The following is a 17,727-nucleotide window of genomic DNA, read 5'->3' on the forward strand; positions in this document are numbered from 1 at the left end:
GACAAGTCCCCCTCCAGCTGCTGGCTGGGACACTCTTCTGTCCCTCCAGCCCTGTCCTAAAGGAGCCGTTTCCAGTACTCTCTCACAGAAGAGCTACTAGTCTGAACCTCAACCCAGACAGTTCAGTTTGCAGCCTTAAAACAATCCTGAAATGATCCACAAAGCAATAGTTTAGAACATCTAAGCCAGGCAGTGGTGACTCACACCTTTAACTCCAGCATTCAGGCAGCAAAGACAAGAGCATTTCTGGGTTCGAGGCCTGCCTGGACTACAGAGCTAGTTCCAGGTCAGCCAGGGCTACACCGAGAAACTGTGTCTTAAAAAAACAAACAAACCAAAACAAAAACAAAAACAGCTACAACCCTATATACTCACTTTCAACCCCAACCCTAGCTTAACAGTCACCAAGGCCAAGTACATCTACGCTCAAGACAAACGAATACGAGAAACCCCGGGTTCAATCCTCAGCGTGGCAAATAATAAATAAAATTTATGAAGAGGCTGGTTAGACTCACATTTATTGTTAGTTGGGCAAGCAGATATATAACGGAAGATTTTCATAGAAAGTTGACAGCAGTAAAGCACCCTAGAAATGGAGGGATAACCCCATACTTTAAATGTAAGCACGTGGATACAAATAGGATTAGCGAATACGGCTGGTGATGTAGCTAAGTGGTAACATACTGACATAGCTTGCATCATGATGCAAACTATTCCTAACACTGAGAAAAGAAAGAAAGAAAAAAAGACTGACATAAAAATAATAATAAATGATAATGGCCCTAAGACAAGGAATTTTACAAACCTCCGCAAAGGCATTGCTGGGAAATAACAATATGGAATTTGAGTCTTGCTAATGAAAAAGCACAGAACTTTGTGACCAAACCCCACTCTATTATGGCTTTGTTATTCCCTATTAATTCCCTTATTAGCATCGTAAAAGTTCTGAATTGAAAACATCTTCCAAAGCATTGTTATGAAAAGATAGCTGGGGGGTGGGGGGCTGGAGAGATGACCGGGAAGTTCAGCTCATCCAGGGGACCCCTGCATCCGTACAGCACTTTCCCTGCATCCGTACAGCACTTTCCCTGCATCCATACAGCACTCACAACCACTTGTAAATCCAGTTCCAGGTTTTCCAATGCCCACCCCTGACCTCTGAGGGCAGGAGACATATACTTGGTGAGTGGATATACATGGAGGCAAAACTCTCATACACATTAAAAATAAAACAAAACAAAGAAAAACTACCTGGGGCTAATCAGATGGCTCCATGGGTACTCAATGGATGCTCACAGGGCCCCACCATGCAAGCTGACAGACAGCCTGAGTTCAGTCAGGCTGAGAACCTGGCAGAAGAGAGAACAACCACCAGGTCTTCTGACCTAGGTTTCGTTTTAGAAGTTGAGCTCAGGGTTTATCACTCACTCAGTTATAACCCCCAGGCAAGCAGGCAACATTAAAAAGGAAACAAACAAGAATTAGCAAAATATAATAAAGCTTAACTGGAAATTGTATACCAAAGGTCAAAAGTCCCTATTGTGTTTATCGCCTTGAGTTTTCCACGTTGTGGATGTCAGATATGGATGAGTAAAAAGCAGCCTTTGATGGAACAATGGTACTCCCAGGAATGACCCACCTCTGGACTCTTTCAAAGACTTACCTATACTTAATAATTACACACTGTTCTTCCATTTTGTTGTTTTGTTTCGAGACAAGATCTCACTCTGTAGACCAGGCTGGTCTTGAACTCAGGGAGATCTATCTGCTTCTGCCTCCTGAGGGCTGGGATTAAAACTATGCACCACCACACTCAGCTTTAGAATACACGTTTATTTCAAAAGCACAGCCTGTGGGTTGTGACCCCTTAGGGACTGACTGCCCCTTTCACAGGGGTCACCTAAGATCACCAGAAATGTCAGATATTACCTTGTGATTCATAACAGTAGCAAAATTACAATTATGAAGTAGCAATGAAATAATTCTTATGGATGGGGGGGTCGCTATGACACGAGGAACTGTATTAAAGGGTTGCAATATTAGAAAAGTTAAGAACCACTGAACTAGAGGATTGTAGAGGTTGAAATTGGAGTAGTTTACTCCTCCCATACAAAAATCTGTGAACATTCTTCCATAAATCCTTCAACTTGAAAAGCACAGGAAGGTGGCTGTGGTGGTGCATGACTTTAGTCTCAGGACTTGAGAGGTAGAGGCAGACAGATCCTTGAGTTCAACTCCAACCTGGTCTACAGAGTGAGTTCTAAGACAGCCAGAGCTACACAGAGAAACCTTGTCTCAAAACACCAAACAAACAAACAAACAAAAAAACAAATAAAAAGCACAATAATATTGTTTTAAAACTTGTAATATAGTGAATAACAATTGGCTAACCAAAATGTAAGAATCAGGAGATTAAAGCAAAATTATTTTTTTTCACAATATAAACATGTGCATCTATCTATCTATCTATCTATCTATCTATCTATCTATCTATCTATCTATTATTTTGAAGACAAGCTTGTATTCCAGGCTGATCTACAACTCTGTGTTCCCAAGGATGACTTTAAATTATTTTAAATATTCCTGCACTTGTGTCTATGTGAGGGTGTGGGATCCCTAGAACTGGAGTTAAAGAGAGTGGTAAGCTGCCAGTGGGGTGCTGGGAATTGAACCTTGGTCCTTTTGGAAGAGCATCCAGTGCTCTTAACCACTGAGTGGCCTCTCCTGACTTGACTTTAAACTTTTGATCCTCTGGCCTCCACCTCAAAAATGCTGGTATTACAGGCATCTATGCTACCACTCCTGGTTTAAGTGCCAGGGCTCTCTACCTACTGAGTTACATTTCCAGCCTGTAATGTTTTACTAACTGCTAAATCTTTATACAATCCTATATCACCCAAATGTTTATGTGTTTGCTTGCTTTGTTTTGAATCTTTGGTAGAACTTTTTTTTGGCAGTGCTGGGAGAGTAAAGCCAAGGCCATACTGTATGATAGGTAAAGGTAAGCAGGCCACTACTAAGCTGCAAGCTTAATTCTATTTGGTTTAATAGTTGATTCCTGAGATTAATTGTTGGATTACAAAATGAATGTTCATGATTGACTGAGGCTTACTCAGACAGCAACAGGGGAATCTTACAATTTAATGCTGGCTTGTGTCGACCACCCAGGAGAACATCTGCTTCTCCTTCTGTGGTCATTAGGAAAGTGAAGAAGTGAATATTTATTGAGCATTTGCTATATAACAATAAAAACCAATATTTACGAGGAACAGGCACTAAGCCAAATGCATATGAAAAGTATATTATTTAAACCTTAAACAAACTGTATTCAGTTGTCTTAGTTAGGGTTTTACTGCTGTGAACAGACACCATGACCAAGGCAGCTCTTATAAGAACAACATTTAATTGGGACTGGCTTACAAGTTCAAAGGTTCAGTTCATCATCAAGGTGGGAACATATCAGCATCCAGGCAGGCATGGTGCAGGAGGAGCTGAGAGATCTATATCTTCATCTGAAGGCTGCTAGCAGAACACTGGCTTCCAGGCAGCTAGGATGAGGGTCTTATTTACCACAACCACAGTGACACGTCTACTCCAACAAGGTCACACCTACTCCAACAGGGCTACACCTTCTAGTAGTGCCACCCTAAGCCAAGCATATACAATCCATCGTATCAGTAGATACCAGTATGACCTCTACTTCCAAAGTGAAGTTAGACACAGACAGGCTATGTAGCTTGCCTAAAGTTACAAAACTATTACATAATGAAGGCAGATTTGACACAAGATGCCTACCACAGCCTTTGCTATCAGTCTCTAAACCCAACAAATAGTCATTGGGTTTCAGAGTATACAAACAGGCCCAAGGGGAAGTCCCACCACATGCTTGAGATCTGTTTGGCAGGAACTCTGTGTCCTGACTCCCAGGGAACAGTTGATAAAAGATGATGGAAGTTATGTGTGACTGAGTCTCCTGTCTCCAGGCACTGCTCACTCAGTAGGAAGATACATGCTCAGAGGAAACCCACAGTGGGTGGCTGTAGGTACAGATGTCTATTGAGCTTAAAGGTGGCACAGCCCTAACACTGTCAGATACTTACAAGCAGACCCACATCCAGATCTCTGGCCTATTAAGGAGATGGCACAAATCAAGTGTAGTGCTTGATACAGTGATTCATGAAGAGGTGACAAAGCATCCCCTATAAAATAATTTTTGACTAGCACTTGTCACAATGGCAAATACCAGGCTGAGTCTGGTTTGACACGAGCTTACTTTCTGTCAACTTAGCACCCACTCTCTGTAGTGGGGCATACTTTCAAAGAGGCTCACACAGCATCCCACACGCTGTTCTTTTGATGTGACGTTACTCTCCAACTCTGATATGTATCAAATGCTCATCTCTGGATCCTTCTCCTTGAATCTAGGTGGACCTGGAACACCTTGACCAACAGAATACAGCAAAGGAATGTTGGGTGGTTCCAGAGCTATGTCATAAAGATGCTTTTTCACTTCTGCAAAAAGGTCCCAGAACTCTTACACTTAGCATTCTGTCACCACACAGTGGGAGCTATGTATCAGTGTAGAGAAGATTCACCCAGTGCATTCAGGGAAGAGCTGAATGGGAACTGGTCTGACTCCTGGTCATGGTTATAGAAAAGACTAAATAAAACAGGGATGAACAAGTCTGGGTTTGTAAAAATTCACTGCATTATAATACTATTTACCTCAGTTACTGACTTTTTCATCCTTGGCCCTGGCACTGACCATTAGCCATCCTGTTGCTCTTGGAGACAGTAGAGGAGGCTCCTGCCACACAGCTGCCTGGGCCTGAGTCTTGGCCCTTGACATTTGCTTGCATGACACAAGCGGATTATTTAATCTACTGTGCCTTCTTCACCCCATCAGTAACGGGGGTTATAATTGTACCTGCAGTTTCCATCAGTGGTTGATAGACTGGTTAGTCACAGAAGGTGCTTAGAACAGTGCTACTTTCACGGTGTAGCTGGTGCTCTTTCACGGTGGGTGTCATGGTGGTAATGGTTATCCCTCCCTTCCTGCAGTGTCTACGCACGGGCTTGGCTCTGACCCCATCCAGCACTAGCTATGTGACAAGTGTCAGCTTAGATGATTCCTGCCCCAACTGAGGAGTCGTCTAGCTGGTTCCTCAGTCTAACCAAACTGTAGGTTAGTGAGCAAAAATGCTTGGTTGCTGCTATATGATGCTCCCGTGTCTGCAGTGATTTGTTATGCAGGAATTGATCAAGAAAACTCCCCTTTCCACTGCTAATGAGGCTGCCTCTTTACCAATGACTTCTCCTGGCCTTTCAAAGTGCCCAGTCTGTTCTTTGTGACCTCTTCATGCCTTCAAAACCCGCCACTTAGGTGAGTCTTTTTGGGTTTTTTTGTTGTTGTTGTTTTTGGGTTTTTTTGTTTTGTTTTTTTTTTTGAAACAGGGTTTCTCTGTGTAGCCCTGGCTGTCCTGGAACTCACTCTGTAGACCAGGCTGGCCTCAAACTCAGAAATCCACCTGCCTTGCCTCCTGAGTGCTGGGATTAAAGGCGTGCACCACCACGCCCGGCTTGGATGCATTTTTTTAATTGCAGTTCCCTCCTCTTAAGTAACCTTAGCTTGTGTCAAGTTGACATAAAACTATCCAGCACACCAATCCTATTCCTAGACAAAAACATATCCAAGAGAAACATAATCTTATACTCACACGAAAACCTATATAATAATATTTAATAGCAACTTCATTCATAATTACCCTAAGCTGGACACAACCCAAAATATTCATCTAGTGAATGGCCAGGAATGTTAGACCACACAATAGATACAACTCAGCAACAGCAAGGAATAAAATGTTGACACACGCAATAACTTAGATGGACTTTACAGGCTGAGTGGAAAAAAATCAATTTCAACTGGATGTATTCCAGGTAATGCTACTTATCTGACATTCTGGGAAAGGCGAAATGTAAGGTTGCCTAGCATATACCAGGTCCTGTGTTCAGTGTCCAGCTCTGAAGAAAACATGGAGAGACAGAGAGAGACAGAGAGACAGAGACACAGAGACAGAGACAGAGAGTCAGAGCGAGAACAGAACCCTGGCTGGCAGGTGTCACATGTGGGTGGAGTGCTGGGCAGAGGGAGTGTTACATTTTACAGAGTAGTAGAATTATTCTGTACCTAGATGGTGATCATTATACACTGAACATTTGTCAAAGCTTGTTAAACTACATAAAAGAGAATTTTACTGTACACAAATTAAAAGCAAAATGTAAAACCTGGCATGGAAACACAGGCCTGTCATTCCAGCACTATGAAGAGAGAGGCAGGAAGATCAATAATTCATGACCATCCTAGTCTACATAGCAAGTTCTAGACCACCCTAGCCTATAGTAGGCCCTGTATAGACTTGTCAGGCTCATGGGATACACACACACACACACACACACACACACACACACACACACACACACACATCTTTTTGTTTGTTTGTTTTTTCAAGACAGGGTTTCTCTGTATAGCCCTGGCTGTCCTGGAACTCACTTTGTAGACCAGGCTGGCCTCGAACTCAGAAATCCACCTGCCTCTGCCTCCTGAGTGCTGGGATTAAAGGCACAAACACACACACACATCTTATATAAAGCTCTGTGTTTTGTCCCATTACTGAACAAAAAGGTGTTATATTTTGAATTTTCGTGTTCTACGAAGTGTTGGAGTTTTAGGAAGAGTATAATAGAGTTTGGACAGTAAAGGGATGGGAGAAAGGCAGTAAGTTAATATAGCAATGTATGAACATTTTAACTTGTTTTAAATTTAAAATTTTTCTTTGTGCTTATTGTTTTTTGTTTTTTGTTTTGTTTTGTTTTGTTTTTGGTTTATAGAGACAGGGTTTCTCTGTGTAGCCCTGGCTGTCCTGGAACTCACTCTATAGACCAGACTGGCCTCAAACTAAGAGATCTGCCTGCCTCTGCTTCCCAAGTGATAAAATTAAAGGCCTAACCCAAAGCATCATTTCTTAACCCTTTCTTTTATGAGGTTAGAAAATGAATGAAAAATAAACACAGGGCTCATAATGTGTATGTTCCTTGTCCCAAGTCTTTAGGGGGCTCAAGCAGAAAGATCACAAGTCCAAGGACAGCCTAGACAACCAGATCCTATCTTAAAATCATGGGGGTGAGGGATGCTTAGAGACTAGTTAATAAAATGCTTGTCTACCACAAACAAGGGGCTTTGGGTTTGATCATCTCATAAAATTAGGGGTGGTGACATGGTAACATGATGACATGGTGACACATTTCTAGAATCTCAGCACTGGGAGTAGAGGCAGCAGCAAGAGAAATTTAAGACCATCTTCAGCTGGAAAGCAAGTGTGGACCTGGCCTGGACCCTGTCTTAACAAAAAGCATGGGGTGGGGTAGCTCTCTGATACAGTGTTGCTTAGCGCTGCAAGGCCATGGTGTCAGTCCTTTGTACCAAAAGGAAATAAATACACACACAGAGAGACGCATGAGAGAACACAAGCTGACGGTGCAGGGTATCTGTCTTCCTGGCCTGACTTACGAGTTTCAAAGAAGCAAAGGACACTTCTGAACTTTATTATGAATATAAAATGAGAGAGTTTTTTTTTCCTTGTTTGGAGTTATTGGCGCATGTGCGTGCGTGCGTGCGTGTGAGTGTGTGTGTGTGTGTGTGTGTGTGTGTGTTTAAATGGAAAATTTAACCCGGAAGCCAGAAGACATCCTCACTGGTTATACCTTAGGCAGCCTCCTCCTTTTGTTACTGTTACAACTACTTTCTTATTGGCATGATAATACAGCATATTGATATGCTTTGGTTTTGGTTTTGGTTTTGATTTTCTCTCTTCTAAGGGGCATTCAGTAAAGACAAAAATGCAGTTAAGATCATCTTTCCTTGACTCTCATTTTTAGAAACATACATTTTTAACCACTTTATTCAAAGATATGAAAGTGCATCAGATATTTTATGTTGTATCATGATATAAAAATTCTAAAAAAAAAAAAAATCTCAATCCAAAGCTACTCAATGGTTCAGCCAGTGTAAGCGCTCTCTCTCTCTGCAGGCCTGGTTCAATCCTCATGACCGACTCTACACATGGACACCATGGTATGTGTACCCACACGTACACTACATGGATGCACAGGCAAACACACACACACACAATAATAGCATAATCTCTTAACCTAAAAGATCAAGTTTTAAAAATAGTATTTGATAAACATCCAATAGTATATTAAATAGTTAAACAAGAGCATAAAATATAGCAAGTGATAAAAATGGATTCATTCATATACTGATAATTTTATATCTATGCAAATATAGGTATTATTTAGGCTTGTTACTAGAGAAATTATCAAAAAAATACTGAAAAATCCATATTATTGAAATTTGAAGAGGACCCCATAGACAATTCAAAATTTCAGTGATGCTTCCATCCAACGATGCCTTCATCATAAAATTTAAAAATCTGTATTTACTAATAAGAAACAGTTTTGCCTTCTTTTCTTTTTTTCTTTCTTTCTTTTTTCTTTTTGAGATAAGGCCTCTCTCTCTAGCCCTGGTTGACCTTGAACTCAAGACAGTCTTGTCCTCCTATGGGCTAGGATTCCAGGTGTGTGTCCCCATCCCCAGCTTGTCTTCTTCAGCTCCTTATCTTAGGGCCCAAACTTTCCTTTGCCTCGTGCTCCGTAGCTCACCCCTGGAATCAGGATCATCTGGAGTTCAAGTGCATCCTCGATTATATACCAAGTCGGAGGCCACCTGGGCTCTGGGAAACGCTATCTTCAACAGAACCAGAGAGAATGGAGTGGAGTCTGGGAAATACGCCCAAAATACAACATAAGAATTTCTCTAACTTAAAAAAAGGAGAAAAGTTGATGAATGAGTAAGTGAATTTCAACATAGCACATTTTCTTTCTTCCTTCCTTTCTTTCTTTCTTTCTTTTTTTTTTTTTGTTTGGAGACGGGTTTTCTTTGTGTAGAAAACCTTTCTGGCTATTCTGGAATTTGATTTGTTGGCTCTTAAATTCAGAGATCTACTTGCCTCTGCCTCCTGAGTGCTGGGATTGAAGTCAGGCACCATTGCTGGGCAACATAGCATAGTTTCACTCAAATTACTAATGAAACATACTAGTTTACCAATTCTATTTGCTATATACACATCAGAACTTCTGAAAAATATTTTTATTTCAGAATTTTCGTCACATATTAAAATTATGATTAATGAGTGTATTACTAAAAGACATTAATTTGCTTAACTATAATTCTGACTCCTTTGGACTTCTGTGCTTTTTAATTATGCTTTTCTCCCCATATAGCTCAGCAAGAGAAGAAGGTTCATATTTTAACCCAGTTAAGCCCAGAATTCACAGGATAAAGAATGAAGGACACAAAGAAACGTGTCCCGGAAACTGTGACACAGTTACAACACAGTGTGACTGGAACACACGACAGCTCGTCATGTAGCTGGACGATCCAGCTACATCTTCTGTTTTGCTGTTTCTAATTTCTTTAGAATCACTTGCAGACAAACAGAGGAGATTCCACTCTGCAGCCAGAGGTTTCAGTACTTCTGTTCTACCTGACTCAGATAAAGGGCAATGACCAATCTGGGCAACCCATTTCTACATCCTATGCAAATTAATGCACCAATCACCAATGGAAGGTCAAAAAAACCAAAACCCAGCACAGAGGACATCATGGTAACTTCCGATGTTACAGCATTATGTCATTTTACACAGCTTCTAATGAGGTCTTCTCAGTAAAGGATCCACTTTACGAAACAGCAGTGACCTTTCAGGCAAATTTTTCCAAGTAACTATTTTCATCCCTAGTATATCTAAGGTCAGTAAAAGTGTTCTAAATATAGAATAAGGCTTCACAGAAGTATTTGTGTGTGCTTATATTGTATTTAAATTAGTATACTTAACATTTTACTTCCTAAATATTTGCATCTAAGTGTTACACGCACATAATAACAAAATTAGCCAGTACAGTTATAAAAATGATTTTTTTTGCTTAGCATGCGATTTCTCTTACATGGAAAACAGTAACATCATATTCATTCTTACATGCATAACTACTTCGAACCCAGATTTAATACCTGTTCTCACAATTCCGAAGGAAAAAAAATAACTTGGAGTGCAACTTAAAATACTATCATAAAACTAGAATCCTGGCCCCATAAGGATTTCAAATTCTAGCAATTCCTTTGGAAACAGGCTGACATAACAAGTTCTTGTTAATTTTCAGGTATTACATTTAAAACCTCCATTAAAAGAGTATACTGTAATGCAACTCTACCTAGAGATATCAGGGGCCAAATGAGACAAAGACCTTGTTAAGTGTTAACCAAATTTTCCTATCATCCATTCATAAATTAGGGGGTTCTGAGTGTTCTTCAAAAAGTTCACAGTACTAGGAAAGACAGCATTCCCTTCTGTTGGGAATTACCTTTCTGTCTGATAGTTACCATATACTCTGTTTCTAAATAGGAATCCAGTTCTCTTTGGTAAAGAGGTTCCTTCCTTGCCATTAGCAAATCATATCTCAGAATAAAATGCCATTTGAACAGGCAGGAGGGCAACCTACCACTGTGAGGACCTAAGAGCTAAGCGAGGGAGGAGGTCCTGGCTATGGTGGCAGGTGCAGAAAGCCTAGCCATGAAATCTCAGACCACTAGTGAATGGAGTACCATGCTCCCAACCCTGTCAGCCCCCACCACGCCTCATTTTTAGAGATAGGGTCTTACTATGTAGCCCCAGTTGTCCTGGAATTTCCTAGGCAGACCAGGCTGACCTCGAACTCACATGGATTCTCCAGCCTCAGTCTCTGGAGTGCGTGGGCCGCCATGCCGGAGGACCACTATTCCCTTTTAAAATTATTAACGTATATATAACATAGACAGAAAAAATAGGACTTATTCAAACAGCCAGACAAGTGGGCAAGCCCTTGTTGCGGTGCTGGAGTGCTGGGCAAACTGTGTGAGTATAGATGCAGGGCGAGCATGAACACCTTCCCTACCACTACATGACTGCAGTTGTTGGGGTAGCCGTGTTGAAAGTTGAAGTCCCTTCTCTCCTGTGGGTGAGAAGCCAACGTTTGCAGCCATCCCTGGCAAAGGTCCTAAGAAAACTCCATTCAGCGCTACAGCCCCATCCTAGCACCCTGAGTGGCTTCTAACGGTATAGCTCTGCAGTAGGTCATGTGACAGCTGGGTGTGTGCCTCCTTGCAGCGCAGAGAGATCAGTTTGCGGGTGTGCCTGAGTGTGTACGGACAGAAGTTACACGCCTGGTTTAGGAAGGCGCGCTCGTAGGGGTTGGGGGGCTGAGGGGGCGTTAGTGCAAAGTGGACGGTGAAAAAGGTTTCAAGAATACTCCTGGGCCAGGCGAAGTGCACAAGCTCGCATGAATGGGTCCCCTGTGGGGCCAGCCCCTGTCCCCTGAGGTCGATGTCCCGGTCCTTGGGGGAGGCGAGGACGTGGGGGACAACCTCCCCCCTTCACCCAGCACCCACCTGACGGATCCGCGGGGGGTTCTGCGGGGTGCAGGCCCCTCCCTCCGGGCCAGGGGAGGTGGGAGAAGCCATGTCCACGCTCTCGGAACTCCTTCCCTCGGTCAAGTCCGGCTGTCCCGCGTGTCCTCGTCTCTTCCGCTCCCGGCCTGCGGCGTTCGGGCTCACCCGGGGATCCGCGTGCTTCTAGGCGACCGCAGAAGGTCGGCCTTGGCCGCGATCGCCCGTGGAGAGCTGCTGCCCGAGCCCACCTACCTCCGCGCGAAGTGCCGTGGGGCCATGGCGCGCCGAGTGGGCTGCAGGCTGGGCCGGCGACACGCGCTAAGCGACTGCTGCTGGTGGCGCGGGGAGAAAGAGGAGGGCTTCTTCCTTCGCCGCGCGCCGGGAGAGCGATGAGCTCATGGACAGCTCCCAGAAATATGTCTATATGCACCACTGCCTGCTGGAGCTCGCGAGGTGGGTGGGGATAAGAAGCTCGGCTGCGCTCCCGCAGCCCGGGAGACGTCCCCCGGGAGGCCTGGCTGCTGCTCCTCCCTGCCCAGCGCGGGCCCGCTCCGCTCCCATTCACTCTCACACCCGCTACACGCCAGATCTCCTGTCCGCGTGGGCGAGCCACCCACCCACCTCTAGCGCATTCTTTGTCCTTCCCAACCACTCCCTCCCGATGAGGAACAAGTCATTTATATGAAGTGACCAGAATGTGGAATACCTCTGTGACCTTAGCTCCTGTCCAATGTGAACTGAGGAGGGTGAAATGTCACAATCTGTGTATCTTTCACGCTTTGGGCGTTTCCTCTTCCCCACCTTTTCCTCGATGAGAAAGAGCCTTCCAGCTACTCTTCCCGGTGATGACTTGGCTGCCTTTCCTCTAAGGTACCCTGAACACTTGCATAGATCCTGGAAGAGTTGGGACCAAAGGACCAGGTTTAGCAGACCCGTGCAATGGTTTGTGGCACAAGTCATGCATGCTGCGGGATGGCTGGCCTACTTTGGGTTGCTGCTTCCCTGGAATAAAGCTGGAACTACCAGGAGAAGGGAAAATCGCCATCCAAGTACCTCTTTAGTGATGTCCCACTGAGATGGAAATTTCATTTGTTTGTTTTTAATAGCAGCAAGAGCAGGAATGTAGCTCAGTATATCACATATTTGCTTGCTATGAATGAAGCCTTGGGTGTGATCCCCCGCTATGGATAAACTAGGTGTGGCTGTGCATGTCTGCCATCCCAGTACTTGGGAGGCAGAGACGGAAGAAGCAGAAGTTCAAGGTCATCTTTGGCTCTACAGTGAGTTCGAGGCCAGCTTGTGGTACATGGGACCATGTATAAACAAACAAACAAACAAATAAATAAATAAAATCTAGCAAAATGACTTTCATGAGACGAGTTGTCCTCTCTCCTGCCATTTATTTTCCATTTCCTATGAACCTCCACACGGATATATCTCCAGCTTTAACAAAAGAGAGCCGAGCTCCATGGTCAGGGCCTGAAGTCCCAGCACGGGTAGACCGAGCCAGGAACATCCTTGCACACAGGGACTAGGGGACAGGCTGGTCACCATGAGAAGACACAAATGGTCCTGCAACCCAGATGGACAAATCCTCAGAAATATCACTAATTATTGATGCTCTGGGGTCCCAAATTTGATCATCTGTAGATCTTATTGATTTTTACAGTTCAATCACATCTGCATTTTCTCTATTCTTCTCATTCACACCACCATCATGGCTCAACATTCTAATATACACAGCATAAAACCTGTCTGCATGTTCGTACCTGTGCACTGCACAGCTTGAAACAGATCTAGAAAGAGAAATGTCGTGTCCGGGACGCGACAGCCTGCCCTTCCTTTCCCATCTTCCTTACTGAATCCCTTCTGTGCACTTTGCTCCTCTTGATGGGATTTGTATTCACTTGTTTATTCTTTGAGGCTCACCTAGGACTTGAAGGCAGAGTCCACGAGAGCACGGCCCAGCACCTTTGAATATTATTATATCCAGAAAATGTTAAAGATCCAAGAATCATTGCTAAGGTTCTTTGGAAGGTTGGGAAGCCATGCTTTGACTTCTAGTTGATAACTTAAAAGCACAAACTTTTTCTACGTGTTACAGTTTCTCAAGTGCCCACTAGAAATTATACATGTCTGGGCTTGGGGAGATAGCTCGGTGATATCATGCTTGCCTAGAATGTGCAAGGCAACACTAATGGATATAGTGCTGAGGACGTAGCTCAGGTTTATCATTGCAACTGCTTGTGCCTCCCTCTCCATTAAAAGAAACTCAAGTCCTCACCTAGGTTTGGTGGCATACAGGTATAAAGCACCCCCTACACACACACACACACACACACACACACACACACACTCAAGATATAGAGGAAAATCAAGGTCACCCCCAATGTTTGAGTCTGGGCTACATGAAACTCTTTCTTAAGAAAAATAAGTAAAAAGTAAAACCTATATAAGCAGTATCAGGCCCAGTAATCTTGGCCTCTGGCACACCGGAGAGAGACAGCTATTATCCTCTTCCTTGGTGATAGCCTAGGGCTACTGATGACTGCATTCTCTCTGCCTCTGACCTCAGCACTAAGCATTCCATTCTCTGACCTTTACTAGCTTTCTAGCTGACCTTCACTATTGCCTCATCACCAAGAATTCATGTTTAGGGCCCGGAGGACTAAAGACAGGGTTTCTCTGTGTAGCCCTGGCTATCCCGGAACTCACTCTGTATACCAGGCTGGCCTAAAACTCACAGAGCTCTGCCTGACTCTGCCTTCAAGTGCTGGGATTAAAGCATGCACCATTAGACCCGGCTTCACTTCCTTAGCCTTACTTCCTTCATGCTGTCTCTGGTCCCTTACACGTCCTCCATTTCTTCCTAAGTCAGTGTGATTCCATGAACTATTATATTGTTATAGCCACCACTGGGCATAAACTTCAACTTGTTCCTGCTAGCCTATGTCATAATCACATGGCAACAATGTATCTTAACGGTGTGTGTGTGTGTGTATGTGTGTGTATGTGTGTGTGTATATGTGTGTGTGTGTATGTGTGTGTATGTGTGTGTATATGTGTGTGTGTATGTGTGTGTATGTGTGTGTATGTGTGTGTGTATGTATATGTGTGTATGTGTATGTGTGTGTATGTGTGTGTATGTGTGTATGTATGTGTGTATGTGTGTATGTGTGTGTATGTGTGTGTATGTGTGTGTATGTGTATGTATGTGTATGTATGTGTGTGTATGTGTGTGTATGTGTGTGTATGTGTGTGTATGTGTGTATATGTGTGTGTATGTGTGTGTGTATGTGTGTGTGTATGTGTGTATGTGTGTGTATGTGTATGTGTGTGTATGTGTGTGTGTATATGTGTGTATGTGTGTATGTGTGTGTATGTGTGTGTGTATATGTGTGTGTTATGTATGTGTGTATGTGTGTGTATGTGTATGTGTGTCAGGAAAGACGGTTCAGTGATTATGAGCACATATTGCTCTTCCAGAAGATTCCCAGCTCCCACAACAGTTAGCACACATCTTAAGTAAACTGGGCTTTCTATCTACTCTAAGCCTGTAACCACGCATGCCCTGTGTGCCTGGAGAAAAATGAGACCTCCGCTATTGGTGTGTGTGTGTGTATGTGTGTGTATGTGTGTGTGTGTATATGTGTGTGTATACAGAGAAACCCTGTCTCAAAAAAAAAAATCAAAAACCAAACCAAAACTATATACACACACACAAACACACACACACACACACACACACACACACACATACACACACATACACACACACATACACACACACACATACACACACACATACGCACATTCGTGCTATTGGTGGCCATTCGTGCTATTGGTGGCCATTCGTTTCAAGAACATCACTGGCAGAGTGTGGCAATCCTATTTCGCCTATGAATCAAACTCATTCTCCCACTCGCCAAGACGATCGTTAGCAACTTCTCTGTCTTTGACCTTCAGCTTTTTCATTCTCAGCTAATGACCTATTTTACTCCACAGACAAGGAGTGAAAAACACAATCCCACCATTTCCATCAGTCTGCCAAGATTTCGAATGCCATCCCTTATCCCATTACTCTGATGAATTAGGCATGCTGTCATGTGACGTCAAGCCCTCCACTTGGGCATTTGAGAATAACTGATCTTACACTTTAAACATTCTTCTTGCAGGACACCCCTCTTCCCCCCTCTCCCTCTTCATTCTCCTTTGCCTCCCACCCATGCACTTATCCCCATTCCCCAGTCACCCCACACCCTGCATACTGCCATGCTGCTGTACTAGCAGAAGGCCTCCTCTGAAAAGCTGTTGGCACCATATTGCCACCTCCAATCCCCGCCCCCTGAAATCTCTTTAAGCCACTGTCTTAGGGTTTTCCCTTAATGTTTCACTAATGCTGTCAAGGTGGCCTGTCACCACCTTGAGATCTTATATTTGGTGAATTTGGTCAGCTGTCTATTTTTCTTCACTTGACTTACAGGTCTCCATCCTATCTTGGTGTTTCCTGTAACGGAATAAAGGGGGGACAATGATAAAGCTCAATAGCCCAGCGTTCTCTCTCTCTCTCTCTCTCTGGTTCCCAGCTGCTGTGACATCAGCTGCTCTAGTCTGCAGTGCCCTCCGGGCAGGGGGAACAGGCAGAGTCCCCTGAAACTGTGAGAGCCAGGTCTCTGCTCTCTCAGTATCTGTCTTGTCTCAGTGTTGAAAGCTCTAATGGAGGCTTTCAGCTACTGTGATTTCCTGACGATGGCCTTCCGAAGCCCTTCCAATCCTGGAACATCCTGTATAATTTATCAAGAGTATCTTCCACAAAATAAATAAATAAACTCCCATTTAGAAAGCCTCGGTCTCTTCACATTGCATCTCTTTGCTTGAAATAAAAGCCCTTCTCAAAACCTATATGGTTTTGGTGTTAAGGGAAGTATGGAATATATTACTAAGACTAACATCTCTAAAGAAATAATTGGAAAAAAAAGATTATTTTAGAATAAAAAATGTAACCCCCCTACATATTAACATTTACCCTAAGACCAGAGATGTAGCCCAGATGAGAGAGAACAGGGCTTTATGAGCTCTGGTTTGTCTCTTTGGCCCTAGACCAATTTTTTTCTTATTCTATTTTACTTACTTATTCATTTATTTTTCTTTCATTCATTTTTAAAATTTATTCTGCTCTCATATATTACATCCCAAATGCAGTTTCCCCTCCTCCTTCCTGTCCCCTCCCCTCCCCTACAATAGCTCTCCTCTCCCCCAGATCCACCCTGCCCCTTCACTTCCCCTAAGAAAAGAGCAGGCATCCCAACCAAACTCAACAAACTATATATAAGACGCAGCACATACCCTCACATCAGGGCTGGATAAGGCAACACAGCAGGAGGAAAAGAGTCCCATGAGCAGGCAAAAGAGTCAGAGACAGCCCCTGCTCTCACTGTTAGGAGTCCCACGAGAACACCAAGTGACAGCCATAATGTATCTGCAGAGGACCTAGGTCAGACTCATATAGGCTCCCTGATCAGTTGATTCTATGGACTGTGTTCATGTGGTAACCTTGAACCTCGCCCCCCCCAACCCCCAACTCCTCCGGACCTTCCTCCTCCACATGACTCCCTGAGTTCCACCTAATGTTTGGCTGTGCTGTGGGACTCTGCATCTGCTCCCCTCACTTGTAGAATGAAACCTCTCTGTTTTTTCTGATGATGATTATGCTAGGCTTGCATCCTAGTACACCCTGCAGACAGGACCAATTTCTGTAACCAGGCTAGGCCTCAAGTGGAGGAACTGGGATACCAGGACAGCCATAAAGCCTTCCACTTATTCATTTATTGATTTTTTTTAATTTTCCTTATTTCCTTATTTATATCTGTGTGTGTGCCTATGCATGTGTACGTGTGTGTGTGTGTGTGTGTGTGTGTGTGTGCACCCTACACTCATGCCACAGAGACTATATGGAGATCAGAAGACAGTTGATTCTGGTTGTTCTCATTTCAATCATGTGGATCCCTGGGACCAAACTATGTCATCAAGCATGGTGACAGACACATTTAACTGACTGAACCATTTTGCCTGCCATCTTGGTTTTTTTTTTTTTTTTTTGGTTTTTTCGAGACAGGGTTTCTCTGTGTAGCCCTGGCTGTCCTGGCACTCACTTTGTAGACCAGGCTGGCCTCGAACTCAGAAATCC

General features: G+C 43.6%; 1 protein-coding gene and 1 pseudogene across 34 annotated transcripts in view; both read right to left on the reverse strand.

Moving 5' to 3' along the window:
* LOC110291922 overlaps positions 1-10,876 on the reverse strand; it is a 19,106-nt pseudogene extending 8,230 nt beyond the window's left edge.
* Ank2 (ankyrin 2) overlaps positions 1-12,162 on the reverse strand; it is a 583,460-nt gene extending 571,298 nt beyond the window's left edge. For 11 of the 34 annotated variants that reach the window (XM_029474820.1, XM_029474797.1, XM_029474817.1 and 8 more), the window contains exon 1: positions 11,541-12,161. In XM_029474820.1, the coding sequence (XP_029330680.1) occupies positions 11,541-11,612 (72 nt within the window). In that variant the 5' untranslated portion in view covers positions 11,613-12,161. Of the gene's footprint in view, positions 1-11,540 lie in introns of all 34 variants that reach the window. The other 23 variants (XM_029474834.1, XM_029474832.1, XM_029474829.1 and 20 more) reach the window with 5 other exon arrangements.
* Positions 12,163-17,727: the final 5,565 nt, after the last annotated feature.

This window comes from Mus caroli, chromosome 3, assembly GCF_900094665.2.
Source record: "Mus caroli chromosome 3, CAROLI_EIJ_v1.1, whole genome shotgun sequence".
In the NCBI taxonomy this organism is placed as follows: domain Eukaryota; kingdom Metazoa; phylum Chordata; class Mammalia; order Rodentia; family Muridae; genus Mus; species Mus caroli.